Source organism: Podarcis vaucheri, assembly GCF_965113315.1.
Source record: "Podarcis vaucheri genome assembly, chromosome: 15".
Lineage (NCBI taxonomy): Eukaryota > Metazoa > Chordata > Lepidosauria > Squamata > Lacertidae > Podarcis > Podarcis vaucheri.
This window is the reverse complement of record NC_138753.1, coordinates 37,716,279-37,734,421: the sequence shown is the minus strand read 5'-3', so window position 1 is coordinate 37,734,421 and position 18,143 is coordinate 37,716,279. Positions and strand designations below refer to the sequence as shown.

Sequence of the window (18,143 nt, the reverse complement as noted above, 5' to 3'; positions counted from 1 at the left end):
CTCATTTATATAACATCCTCAGAGGACACAACAATGTCCACTGCCCCCAAAGGGGCTTTGTGTTCATTATAATTATAATTAAAAGGAAGAATTTGCCCACAGCTTGTTAGCTTCCTCCTTAATGTTCAAGAAGGATTTGTCTCACCCCTGCGCATCAGTAGTGTGGGTTGTTGCCATGCAGATGTCCTCAAACCCTATATGCCATGCATGGGAAGGTGACCTAAGAAGAAGAGTGCCATTTTTAACAAATTAATGAAAATTAATGAAATGTGCTTATTTATTTTGGTGTGTGTGTAGGTATCTTATACTTGAAAGGTCTCTTAATTTGAAAATAACAAATTATTAACTCTGGGAATGGTGAAGAACAGAAATGATATTTTTAAGAACTGAGGAGGGGCATCTCCAACTATCAGTATTTTGTGGGATGGATTCAAGCCCACACCAGGAAATGTAGATTTTCCCAATTAAAGCATATTAAAATTCCCTGTTGTCCTAGTTCAACTGATATACTTTTAAAAGGAAACATATTCTTTTGTGGTTATGAAACTGACAGGAAAGATTTTGGGGAAAAGGTGGCATGAACAGATGATTAAAAGGAAGATTCGCAAACATGCCACAAGCAAACCAAGATGAATATTCATGGTTCTGTGGCCTTCCTGCAAACATGCTCAAATGCTCACAATCGAACCTCCATGTAAGCTTCATGTAAGCAAATCAGGATGAATGCTCATTAAAAAAGGTCACCTAGAGGAGCCCAGGTAAATCCTCATCTCCTTCTGGGGGGTATTGAAATAGAAACATTCTCTGTGATGGCATCAAAGATAGGCAGTGTAGTGGTGCATAGTAGTGAAATAGTTCTCATTAGTTGTTCTAAGACAGCCCAATTTGAAGTATGATAATATTGTTGCAGGGGAGCAGAGAGCTCTGCTTTGGTGAACCTGGCAGGCTTATGTGATGGTGGAGACAGCAGCAGCACTTTAATCTTTGTCAGGTGGCTAGGAAACACCATTTAAATTTCCCACAATGCCTGAGTGCCCAGGGCATTGTGGGAAACAAAAGTGGCAGCTTCCAGTTTCATGTACGCAGTGCTGTTTGGTTCTTTGGGTTGAGCAGAGTGAGGGAAGATCAAAGGGGCAGGGGAGGGCGGCAATAATTGACTCTGCCAAGATGCTGTGACTCCAGTAGTGTGCTATACAGTGGTATCTCTGGTTATCTACTTAATTCATTCCGGAGGTCCGTTCTTAACCTGAAACTGTTCTTAACCTGAAGCACCACTTTAGCTAATGGGGCCTCCTGCTGCTGCCACACTGCCGCCGCATGATTTCTGTTCTCATCCTGAAGCAAAGTTCTTAACCCGAGGTATAATTTTTGGGTTAGCGGAGTCTGTAACCTGAAGCGTATGTAACCTGAAGCGTATGTAACCCAAGGTACCACTGTACAGTGGTACCTCTGGTTGCAAATGGGATCTGTTCCATGTCATTTTGTGCGTCTGCACATGCGCAAGCAGCAAAACCTAGAAGTAACCCTTTCTGGTACTTCCGGGTCACCTCAGGATGAAACGTAACATGAGGTATGACTGTACTATGATGTTGGGCTTGACTAAGGCACAAACTCCACGGTGAAGTTTATTATGTATCCATGCTAACTGGGTTTTATGTGAGGTGTAGTCCACATTGTCTGGCAGGCACTAGGGTTTCTATAGGGAAGGGAACACATTTTTCATCCTGAAGGACATATTCCTTCATAGACTACCTTCCAGGGGCCACACATCAATGGTGGGCAGGTTTGGAGGCAACAGTAGCCTGAGGAACAGGTGTGATTCTTACATTGTATGGTAGGCTACATACCTGCCATGCAAATCTCTCTCTCTCCCTCCCTCCCCCCCCCCAATATCTGTTGACTGTCTCCAGCCTTGTTATATGTCTGCCCGAGTGTTTCTGTTCTGGGGATTTTTGAAAGCTTTTCTGAGATATTTAATCAAGGCATTAGCTAGTGATGCTGGAAGATTTAAATTTGGATTCTGGAGAGAAGTCCATTGTATTGATATCTGTGAAGTGACAGGCATCTCTCAGTCTCTGTATCTCTCAGTACTTTCCTGTTGGAAGCCACCGTCTCATTTTGGTTAGCTTGAGGTTGTCATTTCTCACAAGATTTGCTTTACATCTGAGATGTCTAGCAGTTCATATTGAGCAAAGTTTCTCCGAATTAATTTGCAAAGTCCCCGACATCGTGATCAAACACCAGTTTCTGCAAGGCTTATAAATGTCCAAGATCTGAGCTTTATAGATGAAAGAAAGGCTCTTTGGAAGCAAATGAGCCTTCAAAGAGGTGGAAATGTGTTACAAAGTGCAGGGCTAGTTACTTTGCCAAAGTAGTTGGGAACTGCTTTGCAGATGTCTAGCAAATTTAATTGGACTACTCAATTACCAGTAATGTTAATTAGGAGATGATTAGGATTTGCATACCTTCCAACATTTAACTGATAAAAATAGGGACAGGCTTGTAACCTGCTTACATCTCGTATCAATAAGTACTAACTAGATCCTCAGCTTCACGATCTGTCCTTCCAGTGAGCGCTCAGGGCTGATTTCCTTCAGAAGAAGATCAAACCTCTCCATTCTGAAGGAAATCAGCCCTGAGCGCTCACTGGAAGGACAGATCGTGAAGCTGAGGCTCCAATACTTTGGCCACCTCATGAGAAGAGAAGACTCCCTGGAAAAGACCCTGATGTTGGGAAAGATGGAGGGCACAAGGAGAAGGGGACGACAGAGAATGAGATGGTTGGATGGTGTTCTTGAAGCTACTAGCATGAGTTTGATCAAACTGCGGGAGGCAGTGGAGGACAGAAGTGCCTGGCGTGCTCTGGTCCATGGGGTCACGAAGAGTCAGACACGACTAAACGACTAAACAACAAAAGATCACATTGTGTTTTGCTGGAAGCTCGGCTTCGCCAATTTCAGTTTAACACAGCTAATTCCCCCCCCCTCCCCGTCTTAAATCCAATTATCCACGGTTCTACATCAGTCTGTGATTTCTATTTTGTTGTTTTTAAAAGTCACCAAGAACATTTGAAAGCAGACACATTTTCCTTAATATAATGCAAGTTTGTATGTTCTTTTCACTCATTTCTACATTTTTATGCCTGCTTTCTCTTGATATAAACATATTTGTATACATCTTCTGGTTGGGGAAGTTGGAATTTTGAAGGCTAATTGTGCTTTGTTTTGTGTATTGTCTGTGGAAGTGCAGAATAGGTAGCTTCCTATTAAAATGTGAACTGCCCCCCCATCAGTGAATTGTCTCCATTGCTAGTCCTACTTTAGGTAGATCTTTTGAAATACTGACCAGAGTTGCATCTTGCCCTATCGAAACGCTGACTAATTGGGGTTCGCAACATGATACCCAAGGCCCTTTCTCCCCTAGCTGCCATTTGAGTGATTCTTAGCAGTCTGTAATAGGGTTGTGGCAGCTGGCAGGCAGTTGCACTTTCCTGCTCTGTATCAGAACCCAGACAAAGCATTATATTCCTTCATTCCATTTCTGAGCTATTAACAGATGTGAGTGCATCTGTTGACCTCCCTTTGGCTGCTTACACATCAATTTGCAATGTTGCATCCTTATGTAGAGGACAAGAAATCCATCCATGTGCAGAGATGATGCTGAGGAAGGCGTAGGAGCAAAAGTTTTAACCCAACCTCAACTATTATAGACAGACAGCATCACAGAGGGCCTCTCAGTCTGCAACTTTGCATTTGTAGAGAGGAGACAGGGAAAAACATTCCATGTTATAAGTGCATGAAAATAGTGAGAATATATTTCTGAAGCAATACCTGTGAGACTATGAGCATTTAATCTAACTGATAAAAATTAGTGTTTATCCAGGCTACCAGCAGAATGAATTTTCTGATCCTGGGACTACTTTGATCAAGCAACTATGAAGTAATGGCAAAAATATTTTGATTCACACAATATACCTTGGTCTTTTTGGAACACAAACAATACATTTATTTTTAGAGTTGTTTGGTGGATAAAGGTCTTGTGTGGGGGGGTACCCACATAGACAGAGTTTTTAAACTTGACTTTCTGGCATTCTTTCTCATGTTATTCAAGACTTGGATGATACAGTTGCACTTAGTCTTTTCTGTTCTGTTTTAGGCCCAGAACAGGACTGTAGCTCATTGATAGAACAACTGTTTTTTTATGAGAAAGGTCCATAGCTGCCAACTTTTCCCTTTTCTTGCGAGGAATCCTATTTGGAATAAGGGAATTTCCCTTAAAAAAGGAAAACATTGACTGCTATGGAAAGGTCCCTGGTCCCTGGCACTTCACATAGGGCTTGAAGAAAACCATGTCTGAAACTCTGGAGAGCACTACCAGTCAGTGTGGGCAATACTAAACTAGATGTACCAAATGTCTGAATAAGAATAAGGCAGCTTCCTTCTAACATTTAGTTGCCAAATAGACTGTCCCCATTTCCCCCAGACCCAAATATTGAAGAAGGGGACTTTTACTAGGGCTGGGGGAAAGGGTTAAATGGTCCCTTCACTCTCACTGTGATCTCTTTAGAATGCCTTCACTCAAGTATAGAGGGCCTAAGAAAACACAGGTGTGCTATTTGGAAAGGGGGATGTTATAATTTGAGAGTTGTTGATTTGTAGAAAGAATCTGTAGAGAAGCAGAGGGCTAGAACAATCTAGGATTAAGCTGTTTGGTTTATGTTTTTAATGTATCATATACTTTGATGTTAGCAGGCCCTGAGCCCGGTCCTGGCCAGGAAGGGTGGGGTATAAATAAAATTTGTTGTTGTTGTTGTTGGAAATAATTAGAAATTGGGGCGGGTGGGAATTGGATCACTTAGGATTCAAAGGTGAACTCATGTAATTCACATATTTTTGAGAAATAATACATGAATAATACACAGCCATCGTGCACTGAATTTTGCAACACAGTTCTCCAGCCAAGTAGTATATGCAAAAAGCATAAATATGGATGAAGTATGCATTAAAAAGCATATATTAACATGCAAAGGTACATTGGATTATGCAAAATTGCTTTGTGAACTTGTGTCTGTTAGGCAAAATTGCATACAAGTGCATATCTAATAAGAGAAACCTGCACTAAAATGCTGATGAATTTTCAGGAGGGTTTACTTAAACAAAAAAAACAAAAAACAAAACACTATGGTGGAAATGTTTTGAAATGAATGAAAGAGTGGGAAAATGAGAAATGGAGAGAAACTGAAATTGACAAGTTCACCATTCCTAGAAATTAGAGCGACCTGGCATATACTGAGAGAATAGCTGGGTCATGGGTTATATTGCACCAGGGACACTGCCTAGCTTTTCCACTGAGATTTTAAGTCAGGCTTTCTGTGCTTTTTGAGCACCAGTGAGAGGAGGCTGCCTAGGGAAAATGTGACAGGGATATTTTGCTCATGTCATAGTGCAGATGCTCCATAAAGATTGGGTGAACAAAGCAGGACTATTCACAGTAAATGCTGAGTGTGTGTTATCTATTTACACACATAGATAAGCTGCTACTCTATTTTATATAATTTCAAACCATTGTTGCTTTTGTGATTGTTTGTTTTTAACTTTTGCAAGCCGTATTGACGGGAAAGATGGGAAGATGATGGATTATGAAAATAATGCCAGCTCCTGAGCGCCATTTGCTGCTGTTTCTCTCTGGGGTTGCTTTGTGTATATTTCTTGATTTTCTGTCGTTCAGTCACTCTTGTCTTATTATTTTTGGCCATTATTCTGCTGCCATGCTTTGTTACTGCCGATGGATGAAAAAAAGTATACACCCCAAATACTACTGTACACACTCACCTATGAAGAAAGCCATGTTTTAAGCAAGAATCTGTGCTTAGAATTGCAACCAGCACTTATTAGAAGACTGCTGCCTTGCTTGCTGTGTTATTGTTGCATTTTCTTTTTGAAGAAAGCGGAACAAACCAACCTTTATTTATGTATTAAGAGAGAAAGTGCCAACAGAAGATTTTAAAGGCAGATATTGCATAGTTTGGAATCCCATCTTGGCATGCGGATGCTTTCAGCTCATGCGTTCTGACCTACTTGGCTGTTAGAATTTAATTAGCAGCCATATATTATTGTCAAAGTAATTAAAGCTTTGCCTTGATTAAAAAATGGAATTGTTTAATTAAAAAGAAAAGGTTTGGCTAACCTTAGTGTTATGCCTGAGTAAGACATTCTCTATCAGCTAATTTCCCTGTATCTTTTCCATTCAGGCTTGAAGGTTCGTGAGGCATACATCAATGTGACAAGGCAGCAAGTAGAAGATTTTCATGGGCCAGAGGACTACTGGTGTCAGTGTGTTGCATGGAGCCACTTAGGGACTTCAAAGAGCAGAAAAGCTTCGGTCCGCATAGCCTGTAAGTGCTGTCCAGCTTTGCTACAGAAGTTTGAGGGTGAACCCTGTAGATTATTGTTGGGCATTGGGTCACTTGACAGTCTCCATTGTCCAAACATTGGTGGTCAGCAAGGCTGACAAAGCAACAAGAATAGGGAAAGCATGGGTGGTGAATGTACACACAGAGGGAAAAAGGCAGAATTGTACCATAACACTTCTCTGACATTCAAGTGTTTTCAAGCTCTCTGGTGAGCACTAAGATCTATTCCTTACTACGTTTTCTGTTTAGTTTACAATTCCTGAGAACAAAATATAAGCCTGACATGTGCTGGAGAGAGCATGGGTGTATACCAGTTGCAGTGTCCCCCTTCCAAGTATTCACAACTACGGGTCATGTGAGTATTGGACACTCACTTTGTTAGTTTGAAGGAGAAAGCTTGGGATTTAAAAAATTTGCCTGGGTCCCTCATAAGTGTATGGGAAATACATGTGCAGTTACTGTAAATACAGTAACAAGTACAAAATATATCTGCTGTAGCTGAATACTCACATGTTTTGACAGCTTCATCCCCTATCTGTGGTTAACAAAAGGTGATTTCATATGATTGAGAAGTACATAGTTGCTGCTGGTGATATGTATGGGGAAATAGATAACCATGTCCATAAATTAATAAAAGAATCATCTGGATCTCAAGCACAGGGCTAAATGCACTCTCCAGTAAAAGAGCTTTAAAAGTCACAAAAATGCAGCAACAGTGAAGTGTTACAAATAGGCTGTTAGACCTTTTAAATATTCCATTTAGCCTGCCTACAGCACTTTCCCCCATTTCTACCACACTCGCAATGAACAGACCACACCTTTAGTAAGTTTAAATGGCTTTACTTACAGACTCCAAACTTCAGGTTCATGTGATATTGCATGTAGCAACAAGAAGAACACAGGTAGAAATTCTTGGGTTACAAAATTCAGAAAAATACTTCTGACCACGTAGTCTGGGCTTGAAGTGGGCAAGCCCAGATGTGTTGCCTGGTTGGCTTCACATGGTGGATAGAGAGTGAACAAAGAAGCTTCAATTAGATTTGACTGCAATTCTCCACAATAAGCATACTGTATGGTACCAACCTTCAATGCCACTCCAGGGCATGAGAAGCTGCAGATGATAGACTCACTGTGTGGCTTCTCACTAAATGAAATTCACAAAGTGTGTCCCCTTAATTGCACAGTGTGTTTAATAGTTGTATATCAGCTGCAACTTCTGTTTTTTGCATAATTTCATTTTCATTTTTTAAAAATGCATCTATCAAACACTAGAATGGAAAGCACAGCACATTGATAAGGCTCCGTATGAGAAGACACACTAAAAGTAAAACTAAAAGTTGACAATACTGTTCAGACATTTGCTTAGGCTTACAGTCAAAATATCCATATGTACATTGGGATTGCATTAGAATGTTCTACCCTCACTGTAAGCTTATTTATGCATCTATGCTGTCTATGCACAACATGCATAGACTCACACATGCAGTCATGTGGCAAAAGCACAGTCCACAGCCTTACTTATGAGCCTACATGGGCACAACATGCTCATATGTTGTGGATGAGTAAGGTGCTTGCTGCCACAGTCCCACTTCCCCTACTTTCATTGGCTGTGTGAATATATGGGACATCTGAAGTATGCTTAAATAGCACATGCAAATCTTCTTTCACATGTAACTTGAGATAAATTTGGATCCACCCTCCCTAATATTCAGCTGAAACAGATTTGTCTATAGCAATTTTGCAAAGTTTCCAGTTCCAATTTGGGAATGACCTGCCAAAGATTCAAAATGGAAACAAGACCAGCCATAAATGCCTCCCTGGCTAATCTTGAGAGTTTGAGACTTGGAAGAACTACATCCCAACATGGTGCACCCAAAGCAATGATGCATGAAAAGGCTTAGCATGACCTGAGGAATGCTTTGGAACCCAGGAGACCTGGTGACCTGTAATAATTATAAAGCCAGACACACCTTTTAGTACTTGCAGAATATACAATATGTGGATTTAAGATTGCATTTGCAATGATGAACAGGTAATCAGTGCATTAGATAAATAATTTGAGAGGGTATTGGGCTTGTGTGAAGGTGCCAGGAGGTGTTAGATTCTGTACTTGAACAGAAACTTCATCTCACACCCATTTTGGGATACTTAAAGAATTTTATTTCAGTGAATCTTGCAGCAAACTGACATGATCCTGCACCTTTTGGCCTAATTTCCAGTTTGGAAGCTCATTCTTTTGATTATACACATTTCCAGTTTTTGGGTTATGGTTCCCAGCACAAAAATGAGCCAGAATATGCAGACTTTGGGTGGTGCCAAACACAGACTTCCATTTGCTCAGTGAGACTCCTCCTCTTCCTCTCTACCTTGACCCCTCAATCCCTCCCTCCCCATCTGTTCTAGAGAGATTTTGTTGTTCTGGTTTGATGCCAGATCGCACGGAGAAAGCAGAAAGGCTGAAGGCAAAGCTAATTAAAAGTTCCTGGACTTCGGTCAGCTCCGAGGGAACAATTTGAAGCCTCTAAAGGCCTTATCCACAATGCCCTTTGCCCTGCTACTTTCCCCCAGGAAAACCCGTTGTTTAGCTCTGAATCAGAACAACCAACAACCAAGTTTTTCTTCAGATTCTCGTTTGTTCTGATTTAATGCTAAAGAGTAGGTTGTCTGGGGAAAAGCAGTGGGGCAAAGGGGAAATCATGCCTAGAAAGCAAATGACAAGTGGAAAACTGCTTGGATCTGTGCTTTCTTGGCACAAGACACGAAGTGTGGAAGAGCCCTAGGTATCTGTCTCCAAACTACCTCTTCCAACTTCCCTCCATTTGTAGGGAAGAGCCTTAAAGGGCCAACCCTCTTCCTGAAGACAAACCTCCTCTGTTCTATAACCTACCTGTGGGTGCACTTCCTGTATTGCTGGACAGGTGCTGTGAAGAAGAAGAAGAAAAAGAGTTTGGATTTGATATCCCGCCTTTCACTACCCTAAGGAGTCTCAAAGCGGCTAACATTCTCCTTTCCCTTCCTCCCCCACAACAAACACTCTGTGAGGTGAGTGGGGCTGAGAGACTTCAAAGAAGTGTGACTGGCCCAAGGTCACTCAGCAGCTGCATGTGGAGGAGCGGAGACATGAACCCAGTTCCCCAGATTACGTGACTACCGCTCTTAACCACTACACCACACTGGCTCTCAACTGTGCTGTGGAGGCATTTGGTTCCTTGGGGGAAGGTGACCATGAGGTTGATTTCTGGCCCTACAGGTCCTGGTGGACTGAGAGAGTCCTCTGGGGGCTGCTCAAACACAATGGTCTCCCTATCTTCAACAGTCATCTATGGCTCCCCACCTGGTGTCCCCTGCAGTCTCCAACTCCATGTCTCTGCTAGATTCAGGGGTTATGACACTGCTAGATTCAGGAGTCTTCCCAGCCTCCAGAAAATACTTTTACAGGGGAGGAGTCAGCAGCAGGACGAGAGGAAATAGATCTGTCCATTTGTGTACACATTATTTGAGCATGTTCAGAAGTTTAAACCTTTCTTTGGGGTGAGCCCCTAGATGGCCCACTTTCTGCATATCCCCTTTTTTCCTGTGCATTTCAGATATTACTTTTCTTCCACCCCTTTTTTTTTTCTAAGGCTGCTCGCCTTAAATTGAACAGTTGGGTAAACACAGCAGCTTCATGATTTTTATAAATGACAGTGATTTTTCATTGGCTGGTTTGCTTGGAATGCGTAAATTATTTTTATTTCATTGAATTAACTGCCCTTACATTGAAGGAGCTGGTAATTCTCCCGTTTTGCAGGGCTGCATAGGGCTATTATTCGGAATTGGATTTTTATTGACTCTCTCTCCCCCCGCCATATACTATGAATTTTCTTTCCTAACATGGAAGTGTGAAAAGGGAGCATGAAATTAATTGGTGGATCGATCTGGCTGTATAAGTTCTGAAGCCACATGGACACGGCTACTTGCTTTCTCCATGTCCAGCGTGGCTTTGCAGTTTTTCCTCCCAAAAAATACAATGCCTTGGTAAGGAGCTCTTATGCAGCCTTGATATAACTAAAATAAGTACTCTGGTTATTTCCATTGGCAAAGCAACCTTCTCTGTTTTCTCAGTAAAGCTGTGTTGCTTTATTTACATATATTGTTTTCTCTATTGTATATGGGTATGTAGTGTGTGTGTGTAGGGAAAAGCAGGAAGGGAAGGGTCTCTAACATTTTTAGAGACTCCCTTGGGGGGGGGCGGGAAATAGCAAGTGGGAATTCTACTGACTCAGGTGTAGAGCACCTGCTATGCATGCAAAAAGCCTCAGGTTCAGTGCCCTAGCATCACCAGGTAGGAATGAAGGCAGACATCACTTTCTGGATGGGGTGGAGCTGCTCCACTAGCTTTTCATCAAGGAAATCTCTGCTCCCTTTGGATTTCAACCTGGGTTTAAGACCCAGGTTCATTTCAGTTGAATATATGCACTTCTAAAATGTGTTTGTTTCTGTGTGTGTTGTTTTAGAAAATTCAACATTATTATTTTTTTAAAAAAACTTGCACTTGAAGTGAAATTCTATTAATTTTCCGAATCGATCTTTCTCTCTCTCTGCACCATGAAGTCGGAGACTGCTTTTCATTGCTGTTTTTAAAGGGTGGGGGGGAGAAAGAGTGGGGAGAGAAACATAAGTGAGTGGGAAGACTTCTCTGATAGACCTTACAATGCAATGTGAAGAGAGGCAAATTCTTATAATTTCATTCTCTCTGCAGGGGAGAAAGCATTTAGTCAGTTCCCAGGCATGGGAGCTGTCCAGCACTATGCTTAGCATGCTTATTCCGAGCCAAGTCCCACTATGCCCAATGAGACTAGCTCCCCAGTAATTGTGCTTAGGATTTAGGAATGGGAGAGACATTCATTCACATCACCCTAACAATTTTACACTCCTTGAACTGCTTTAACCAATATATTAACTGAAATCCACACTCCTCCGTGTTTTGCAATGCTGTTTTCCAGCCTTTTAGGACAGCCAGTGTGGCATAGTGGTTAGTGTTGGGCTGGAAATGGAGAGACCCAGGTTCAAAGCATCACTAAGCTACAAAACACAGTGGGTGACATTGGGCCAGTCAATCTCTCACAGCCTAACATACTTCAAAGGGGTGTTGTGAGGATAACCTGGGTTTTTTTGGGGGGTGGGTAACCATATATGCTGCTGTGAGCTCCTTGTAGAAGGGGTGGTGTATGAGTGCATTCCAGTCTTTCTATCTGTTTCTTTATATATTTATAAATGCACACACCATCTAAATTGTCCCACTTTATACATCTGGAGAAATAACTGCTTGCCTATGAAAACTCACACTGTAGTCAATGTGCTGGCCTTCAAGGTGCCACAGAACTCATGATGCAAGCATGGGGAAGTGATGCACATAGAGACCTGTAAGCTCAGCTAACTAGCCAGGCTACAGGCCTTGTGCCTTATTTTGAGCTAGGAGCAGCTTTACTCCCAAGGTTGTAAACAACATTCTTAAGTGTCTACATTTGACAAGAGAGAGTCCTTTTGTTTCCTTGCCTAGTGATTAGGTAATGAAGGAAAGACCATTCATTGTGTAATTAGTATTGTGTTGTAACTTTAAATTGGAGGAAGTTTATGCATATGTATGGCTTTAACAGATAACAGCAGGTCCCACCCTTTGGGGCTTTGCTAGGCTTTTGCAGAGTGATCCCACTGAGCCTTTATTGCTAGCAATAAACACCCTTTTGTTATTCATTAATCCTGCTGGAGTTTTTCCTTTCAGCCCAGACATTTATTTTGCTACAGAACCTCAGACCCTATGTCTGGATGTGGCCCTTTAGGCCTCTGGATATGGCATCCAAGACTCTCCCTGGGCCAGGCCACACTCCTCAGAGGCCCTGCTTGAGGGGTTTTGAACTGTGACAGTATTTCTTGCTTGCCAAGATGAATAAATGTGTGTGCAGAAACCCCTGGGTGATCTTCATGCTTCTGGTGCTCTTCAATAGGTTCTCTAAAATGGAACATGGCCCTAAGACTGAATAAGCTCCCTGGCCAGCTTTACTATATCTGCTGCAAGGGACTAACCTGTTTATCACCCTTGATTTTTTTTTTTTAATGGTTAACTGCAGTGTGTTATTCTTTACAGATTTGCGCAAGAACTTTGAGCAAGACCCCCAGGGGAGGGAAGTTCCTATTGAAGGCATGATTGTTCTCCACTGTCGCCCACCAGAGGGAGTGCCTGCCGCAGAGGTGAGGGATCATGCCCTTGGCATTTCACAAAAAACAACAACAGTGTCTGTGTTATGTTTGGATGCCTTTGGGTTTAATCAGGTTGCACTGTGCATTTAAAAATGAATTAAGCACTGCAAGACAGGCTTAAAAGCCTCCTGTCCCGGGTGAAGCAATATTTGTGCACCTCCTATGTATTACAAATTAAATCTTTTGACATGCTCTGAATGGATATCAGCAATTATTTCCTTTCCATTATCTCTCATTGAGAAACTATCTACTGACCATCCTGTGCCATTAACCAGCACTCTGCCCAACAAAAGAAAGGGGCCAGCCAATAGCTGTCATTAAATGACATTAAATTCTGTGTATTTGAAGAAGTGTGCATGCACGAGGGGAGTTTATGATACGGTTCCTTTGCACATATCTCCCATATCGCTGTGCTAATGCATGACGTTGCATACTTTAAGGAAAATGCTGGAAACCTCAGGAAGGGAGAATGCTGTTGTGATCAGATCTTGCTGAATGACTTTCCTCTGGTTGGCCACATTCCTCTGGTTGGCCCATTGCACATGGGCCTCTGGTTGGCCACATTGCAAGAAAGAGAACGTTGCACTAGATGGGCCACCAGGCTCTCCTTAGATTCTTATGAGAGCAGCTTCCACTTTGAGTAGACAAATAGCACATCATGTACTAAAAGAGTTTCTGGGCTCAGTCTCCCCTTTCCAAGACCAGTTTTACCATGTAGTGAGTTATTTGTGTAGATCGCACCTTAGAAAGGGAAGCGTATTTAACAGTTGGAAGGCAAATAACAGCATGCAGTGCTTTTAGTCCTCTGAGTACTGGAAACTCCATGAAAACACTGACACATTAATTGTGTGTGGCCAGCCGAGCAGCTAAATAAAACATCTTGCCTGGATTTTGTAGTTTTCTTTTCATCATTGCCATTGATCACAAATTTCTTGCCATTCCGGCTCTTTCTTCAAGCCTTATGCTCTTCCTTCAGTATCATGACAGACAATTACTGAAAGTGGTCAGCATGTATCTGTAATTACTTATGCTGCAATTGCTTCCCTGAAAGATCCTCTTCAATCCTCCCCACGGAACCAACTGCCCACTCTTCAGATTAGTAATTGGGAATAAGCACAGACCGCTGTAGGTAACTGATCAGAATTCATGTACATAACCTCTCTTCATCTCTACCTTTCTATGTACACACACAAGCACACACACACACACACACACACACACACACACACACAATAATGTTGACCACAAAACTAGCAACAATAAATAGTAACAAAAACAGCATCTATATCTCACCTTCTTGTTCCCAATTGCTTAATGTGGCATGCATAATGCAACCTCTCTGTTTGGTTCTCACAACCTTGTCAGGGACTGGGCAGAGGAGGAATGGTGGAGACTGCCTCCCCAGCTAGACCTTTCCAGGGAGGAGGAAGAGGAAGACAGTTTAGATTTACAACAGGGGTTTGAGGGAGGTTGCAGCTCAGAGGCAGATGAGAGGAAAAGTTGGGTAATAATGGGAGAGGTGGTGGAGGAGGAAGCAGCAGCAGGGGGCGACAGCTGATGGACACAGTGTCTTTAGAAAACATTCCAGACCACCCCCCCCCCCCGAACCTGGTGAGCCTTGAAAATAGGAGAGCAAAGGGCTCAAAGACAGAGGGCACGTAGCAGCACCCATAGGAGAAAGGACGAGAATGACGAATGAGGAAGTTGGGGGGGGTTCACTCAGGACAGCGCCATTATCCAAGAGGTTGGGTTCTATAGCCTCTCTCTGTAAATACTGAATAAAAAGAGGATGGTAAGAGAAACATTCCCTTGTCTTTGCACGTTCCTCAGCAACCGGCCGGTAGTCGCTGGCAGCGGCTTGACAGTAGGAGAGGCTGAGAGCAAGTGACAGACCCAAGGTCATATTGCAAATTTAATGGCTTCATACAGATTTGAGCTTGGGTCTTCCCAGTCCTAGTGTGACACTCGGTGGTTTGGTGTTATTTACTACAGCTAACACCCTCCCACCAGGTATGTCCAAACAGACTATTCCAGAATTATGTCTGTGTGTTCATTCAGTGTATATTTCCAACCTAAGAGCAAGGCCTAGCTCAGTGCCCTCAGAGTTTTGAACACAATTATTCATGACCATAGTCCATGCATCTGGGTCCAATGTGACTTGTAGTCCAAAACATCTGGAGGGACCAGGTTGGGGAAGACTGATCTAGGTCAATATCGTATACTTTGGTTGGCAGCAATTTTGCATGGTCTCTTCCAGTGGTTTTCCCCAGAACCCTACTACCTGATCTTTTCAGGGACTGCATGCAAAGTATGGTTTCGACCACTGCGCAATCATCCACCTGCTTCATTAACATAAGAGTTGCTGCCTGGTACAGAGATAATTGATGGTAGTGGTGCCTTTAATGTACAAGCCCCGTGAACAATATTAAATCCTCCTTTTTGCAGATTGGGACTGTAATTGGGGTGCCCCAAATAAACCTCAGCTGGGAGCAGTAACGGTTCTGAAGACCAGTTCCTGGAAACTGCAGGTGGGGAGTCTGTAGGTTTCCTATAGACATCTGGTTGGTCATCATGAGAACAGAATATTAGACTGGATGGGCCATTGGCCTGATCCAGCAAGCTCTTCTTCTGTTCTTATTCAGCCTGATTGCCAGTTTTCTCTCTGTGGACACAGCTGGAAAAGCAGTGGTGCTTGTATTACAGCAGGTTGTTAGTTCTATCTATCAGCTCAGAGCTGGAGCTTCGGGCCAGCAATTCCATCTGTGCTGTGGTAAGTTTACTCTCCAACAAGACTTAGAGCCGCATCTGCGCTGCTGCTATTTAGGTACACATTGATAGAGAGAGAAACTGATCTAAACCAGAGGCTGCTTGCTTCTCATCTCAGTCAAAATCACTATGGTATCTTATTAATTGGGTGGACAGAAGAAGCCAGAGAAACAATAAAACTAAAGAACAAGCAGCACATTCTGTTCATTAGTCAGAGGGCCTGCTGAGCACATGCCATTGGAAACTAGTTTATATGATGAGTAATGAGGCAAACTGGGAGGAGGAAGGCAAAAAAAAAGAAAGGGAAAAGATAACCAACTACTCCAAAGAATAAGCTTCCAGCTAGCTAGGAGTAGCAAAACCGCTGAATAGAAATGAGAAGAGGAAATAAAATGTGTGTCTAAGAGCCAAACCACACATTATGTTAAATGCATGATTGCATTTAACACCAGTGGTTTTGTTGCCATTAAGTAGCATCTGCAGGGGGCCGGAATCAGGATTGTGATCATTTTGTGCAGAGAGGGTGTGTGTAAACTGTTTTCTCACACTCCCATTTCCTCTGCATCCAGCGTGCTCCCACCACTGTTTAGGAAAGCAGCGTAGACATGATGCTACCCATAATCCATATCTGTTGTTCTGCCGTTTCTTATGATATACTGTGTTTTGATGTGATTCTCCCCAAACCAGTTTCGATCCGGAATGAGGAAAGGAACAACTGAGCTGCATTTTCAGCTGCTAAAGGGCACACACCCCTTGATGTCAGTTCCACTTTTTCTCTTGCAGCAAATTGCTTTTAGGGTAGAGCAGGGACAAAAATGTTGCAGTCAAGTTGGGTCTTAAGCTAGTTCAGCTATTGGAGCTGGTGCAGCAAAATTCCAGGATTTTCCTGTGCCCCCTGCACCTTCCGCCTTCGCTGGTGGAAACAACAGAACTCTGGATATGGCAGTAGCTTCACCACTCTGTTAAGCCCCACTACTGCCCACCAGGGATTTGGATTGCCATCTAAAACGTTCATTCAATGATCAGAAGGACACATCCACATCTGGAGGGACAGTTTTGGAGCCACACAGTTACAGTGGTGTTAGCTTAACCGCAGTCATTAAATGGCTTCCCGAGATGGAAGAGTTCATTTAATCTTCCAATTTGGGCTATGGCAATTCACCAAGACAATAGTCTCCTTTAGTTATGGGAGAGTTTACACCTCTGAATGTATTTCCGTTATCGTGGACTTGGTACATCAAAGGTATAACCAACACAGAGCTCTCATTCAATCTTATCATGAAGACAGGAAGAAATAAAATAGCTGAGATGTTATTAGGTAGAGGATTAAAAGCTGTTAAAATCAGCCTCCCCTTCCTATAAACTGTGCATATATTAATGCTGTAATGTCCAGAATGGCTTCATCAAACCCTCACACCACCCCAGGAGTTAACCCTTGTGGCTGTTGAGACATAGCCCACTTGACTACTTTCAGATCAATTCATTATTTTGAACTATAATACTTTACATTTACCAGCTAAATGGAAAATCTGTCTTTCATAAAAGTTAGGAATGATGTCTGATAAAAAAGGCGACATTTTAATGGCTTTCTGCAGATTAAAATGGCGGAGCTCTCAATAAACCCTGATTTACTGGTGTTGGTTGTAAAATGGTTATTGCTGCTAATAAAGTCTGTAAATCCTAACTGGTCATATTTGCTCTGGACAATAAAACTTCCCATAAAGGCTCAGTGTATAAGGCTAATTCTCTCTTCACATCAAGGTAAGCAGTCTACTCAGAGTAATAATTCATAACCTTTGGAGACCTGGTCTACATTTAAATAAATGGCTGTGTGCTCCCCCACAGCAATAGAATTCCAGACTGTACATTCCTTTGTTCTGACAAGTATGGTAATTTATGAGCAAGACAGCTAATTCACTCCAAAACACAGGACGAGGCTGTGCTCTTTTGGAAGGTGGTGCAGCCAGCCGTGATCCGCTCTGCTTCTCCTCTCTCTGCCCTCAAAAAGCTCATGATCAAATGCAAATGGTTTTGTAGGGGAAAATTAAGCTGGTTGGAATGTAGACTTCATATTCCGATTTTTTTGAATCATTATTAGCATGCATTTTTTCCATCCATAATTCTTTTGCACTGTAGTGTGTGATTCTTTTCTTTTAATACGTTGCTAATTAAGGCCCCTTGCCACAATTAACACATGGAATAAACAACATTCTGACGTCAGGTGAACATGGTTGCAGGAAAGCTGCAAGCATTGGAGTGCATCCTTTTGAAGAGGCAGGTGACACGCTCATTTATTTCAATATACAGCCTCAGCTCACCTCCTACCAACCTTTTGACAACCTGCTTAGTGGAAGGGGATCATCAGGAGGCTAGTGCAGACAACGCTGTCAGCTCACTATAAGGAATGATTTTGTCTTGAGAATTCCCTGTAACACAGGCTCACCATGGTCTGATGGAACACAGTGAGAAATACTGCTGAATCTAAATTAAGGTTGCCAGATTTTTTTCAATGAATCTGGGGACACTGTTTTTTGAAAAGAAAAAAAGTTATTTTTTAAAAAAGTTTTGTGTGTTTTTTTTAAAAATAAGAACTAAAATCTTCTCTTCTGTGGTCTCCTCTGTTGCGTGGCCTTCCTCTGGGCCCCGGCCTGCTCTCTTGGAGTGCTAGCCGCCGTGGAGTAGGCTTCGGTCGGGTCTGGGCTGGGCCACGTGTCCTTGCCCTCCC

General features: G+C 42.4%; 1 protein-coding gene across 3 annotated transcripts in view; it reads left to right on the top strand.

Annotated features, from left to right (window-relative positions):
- UNC5D (unc-5 netrin receptor D) overlaps positions 1-18,143 on the top strand; it is a 451,316-nt gene that overhangs the window by 229,697 nt on the left and 203,476 nt on the right. For all 3 annotated transcript variants that reach the window (XM_082200306.1, XM_082200305.1, XM_082200304.1), the window contains exons 3-4: positions 6,251-6,394; positions 12,540-12,643. In XM_082200306.1, coding sequence (XP_082056432.1) covers positions 6,251-6,394; positions 12,540-12,643 — 248 coding nt within the window. The remainder of the gene's footprint in view (positions 1-6,250; positions 6,395-12,539; positions 12,644-18,143) is intronic.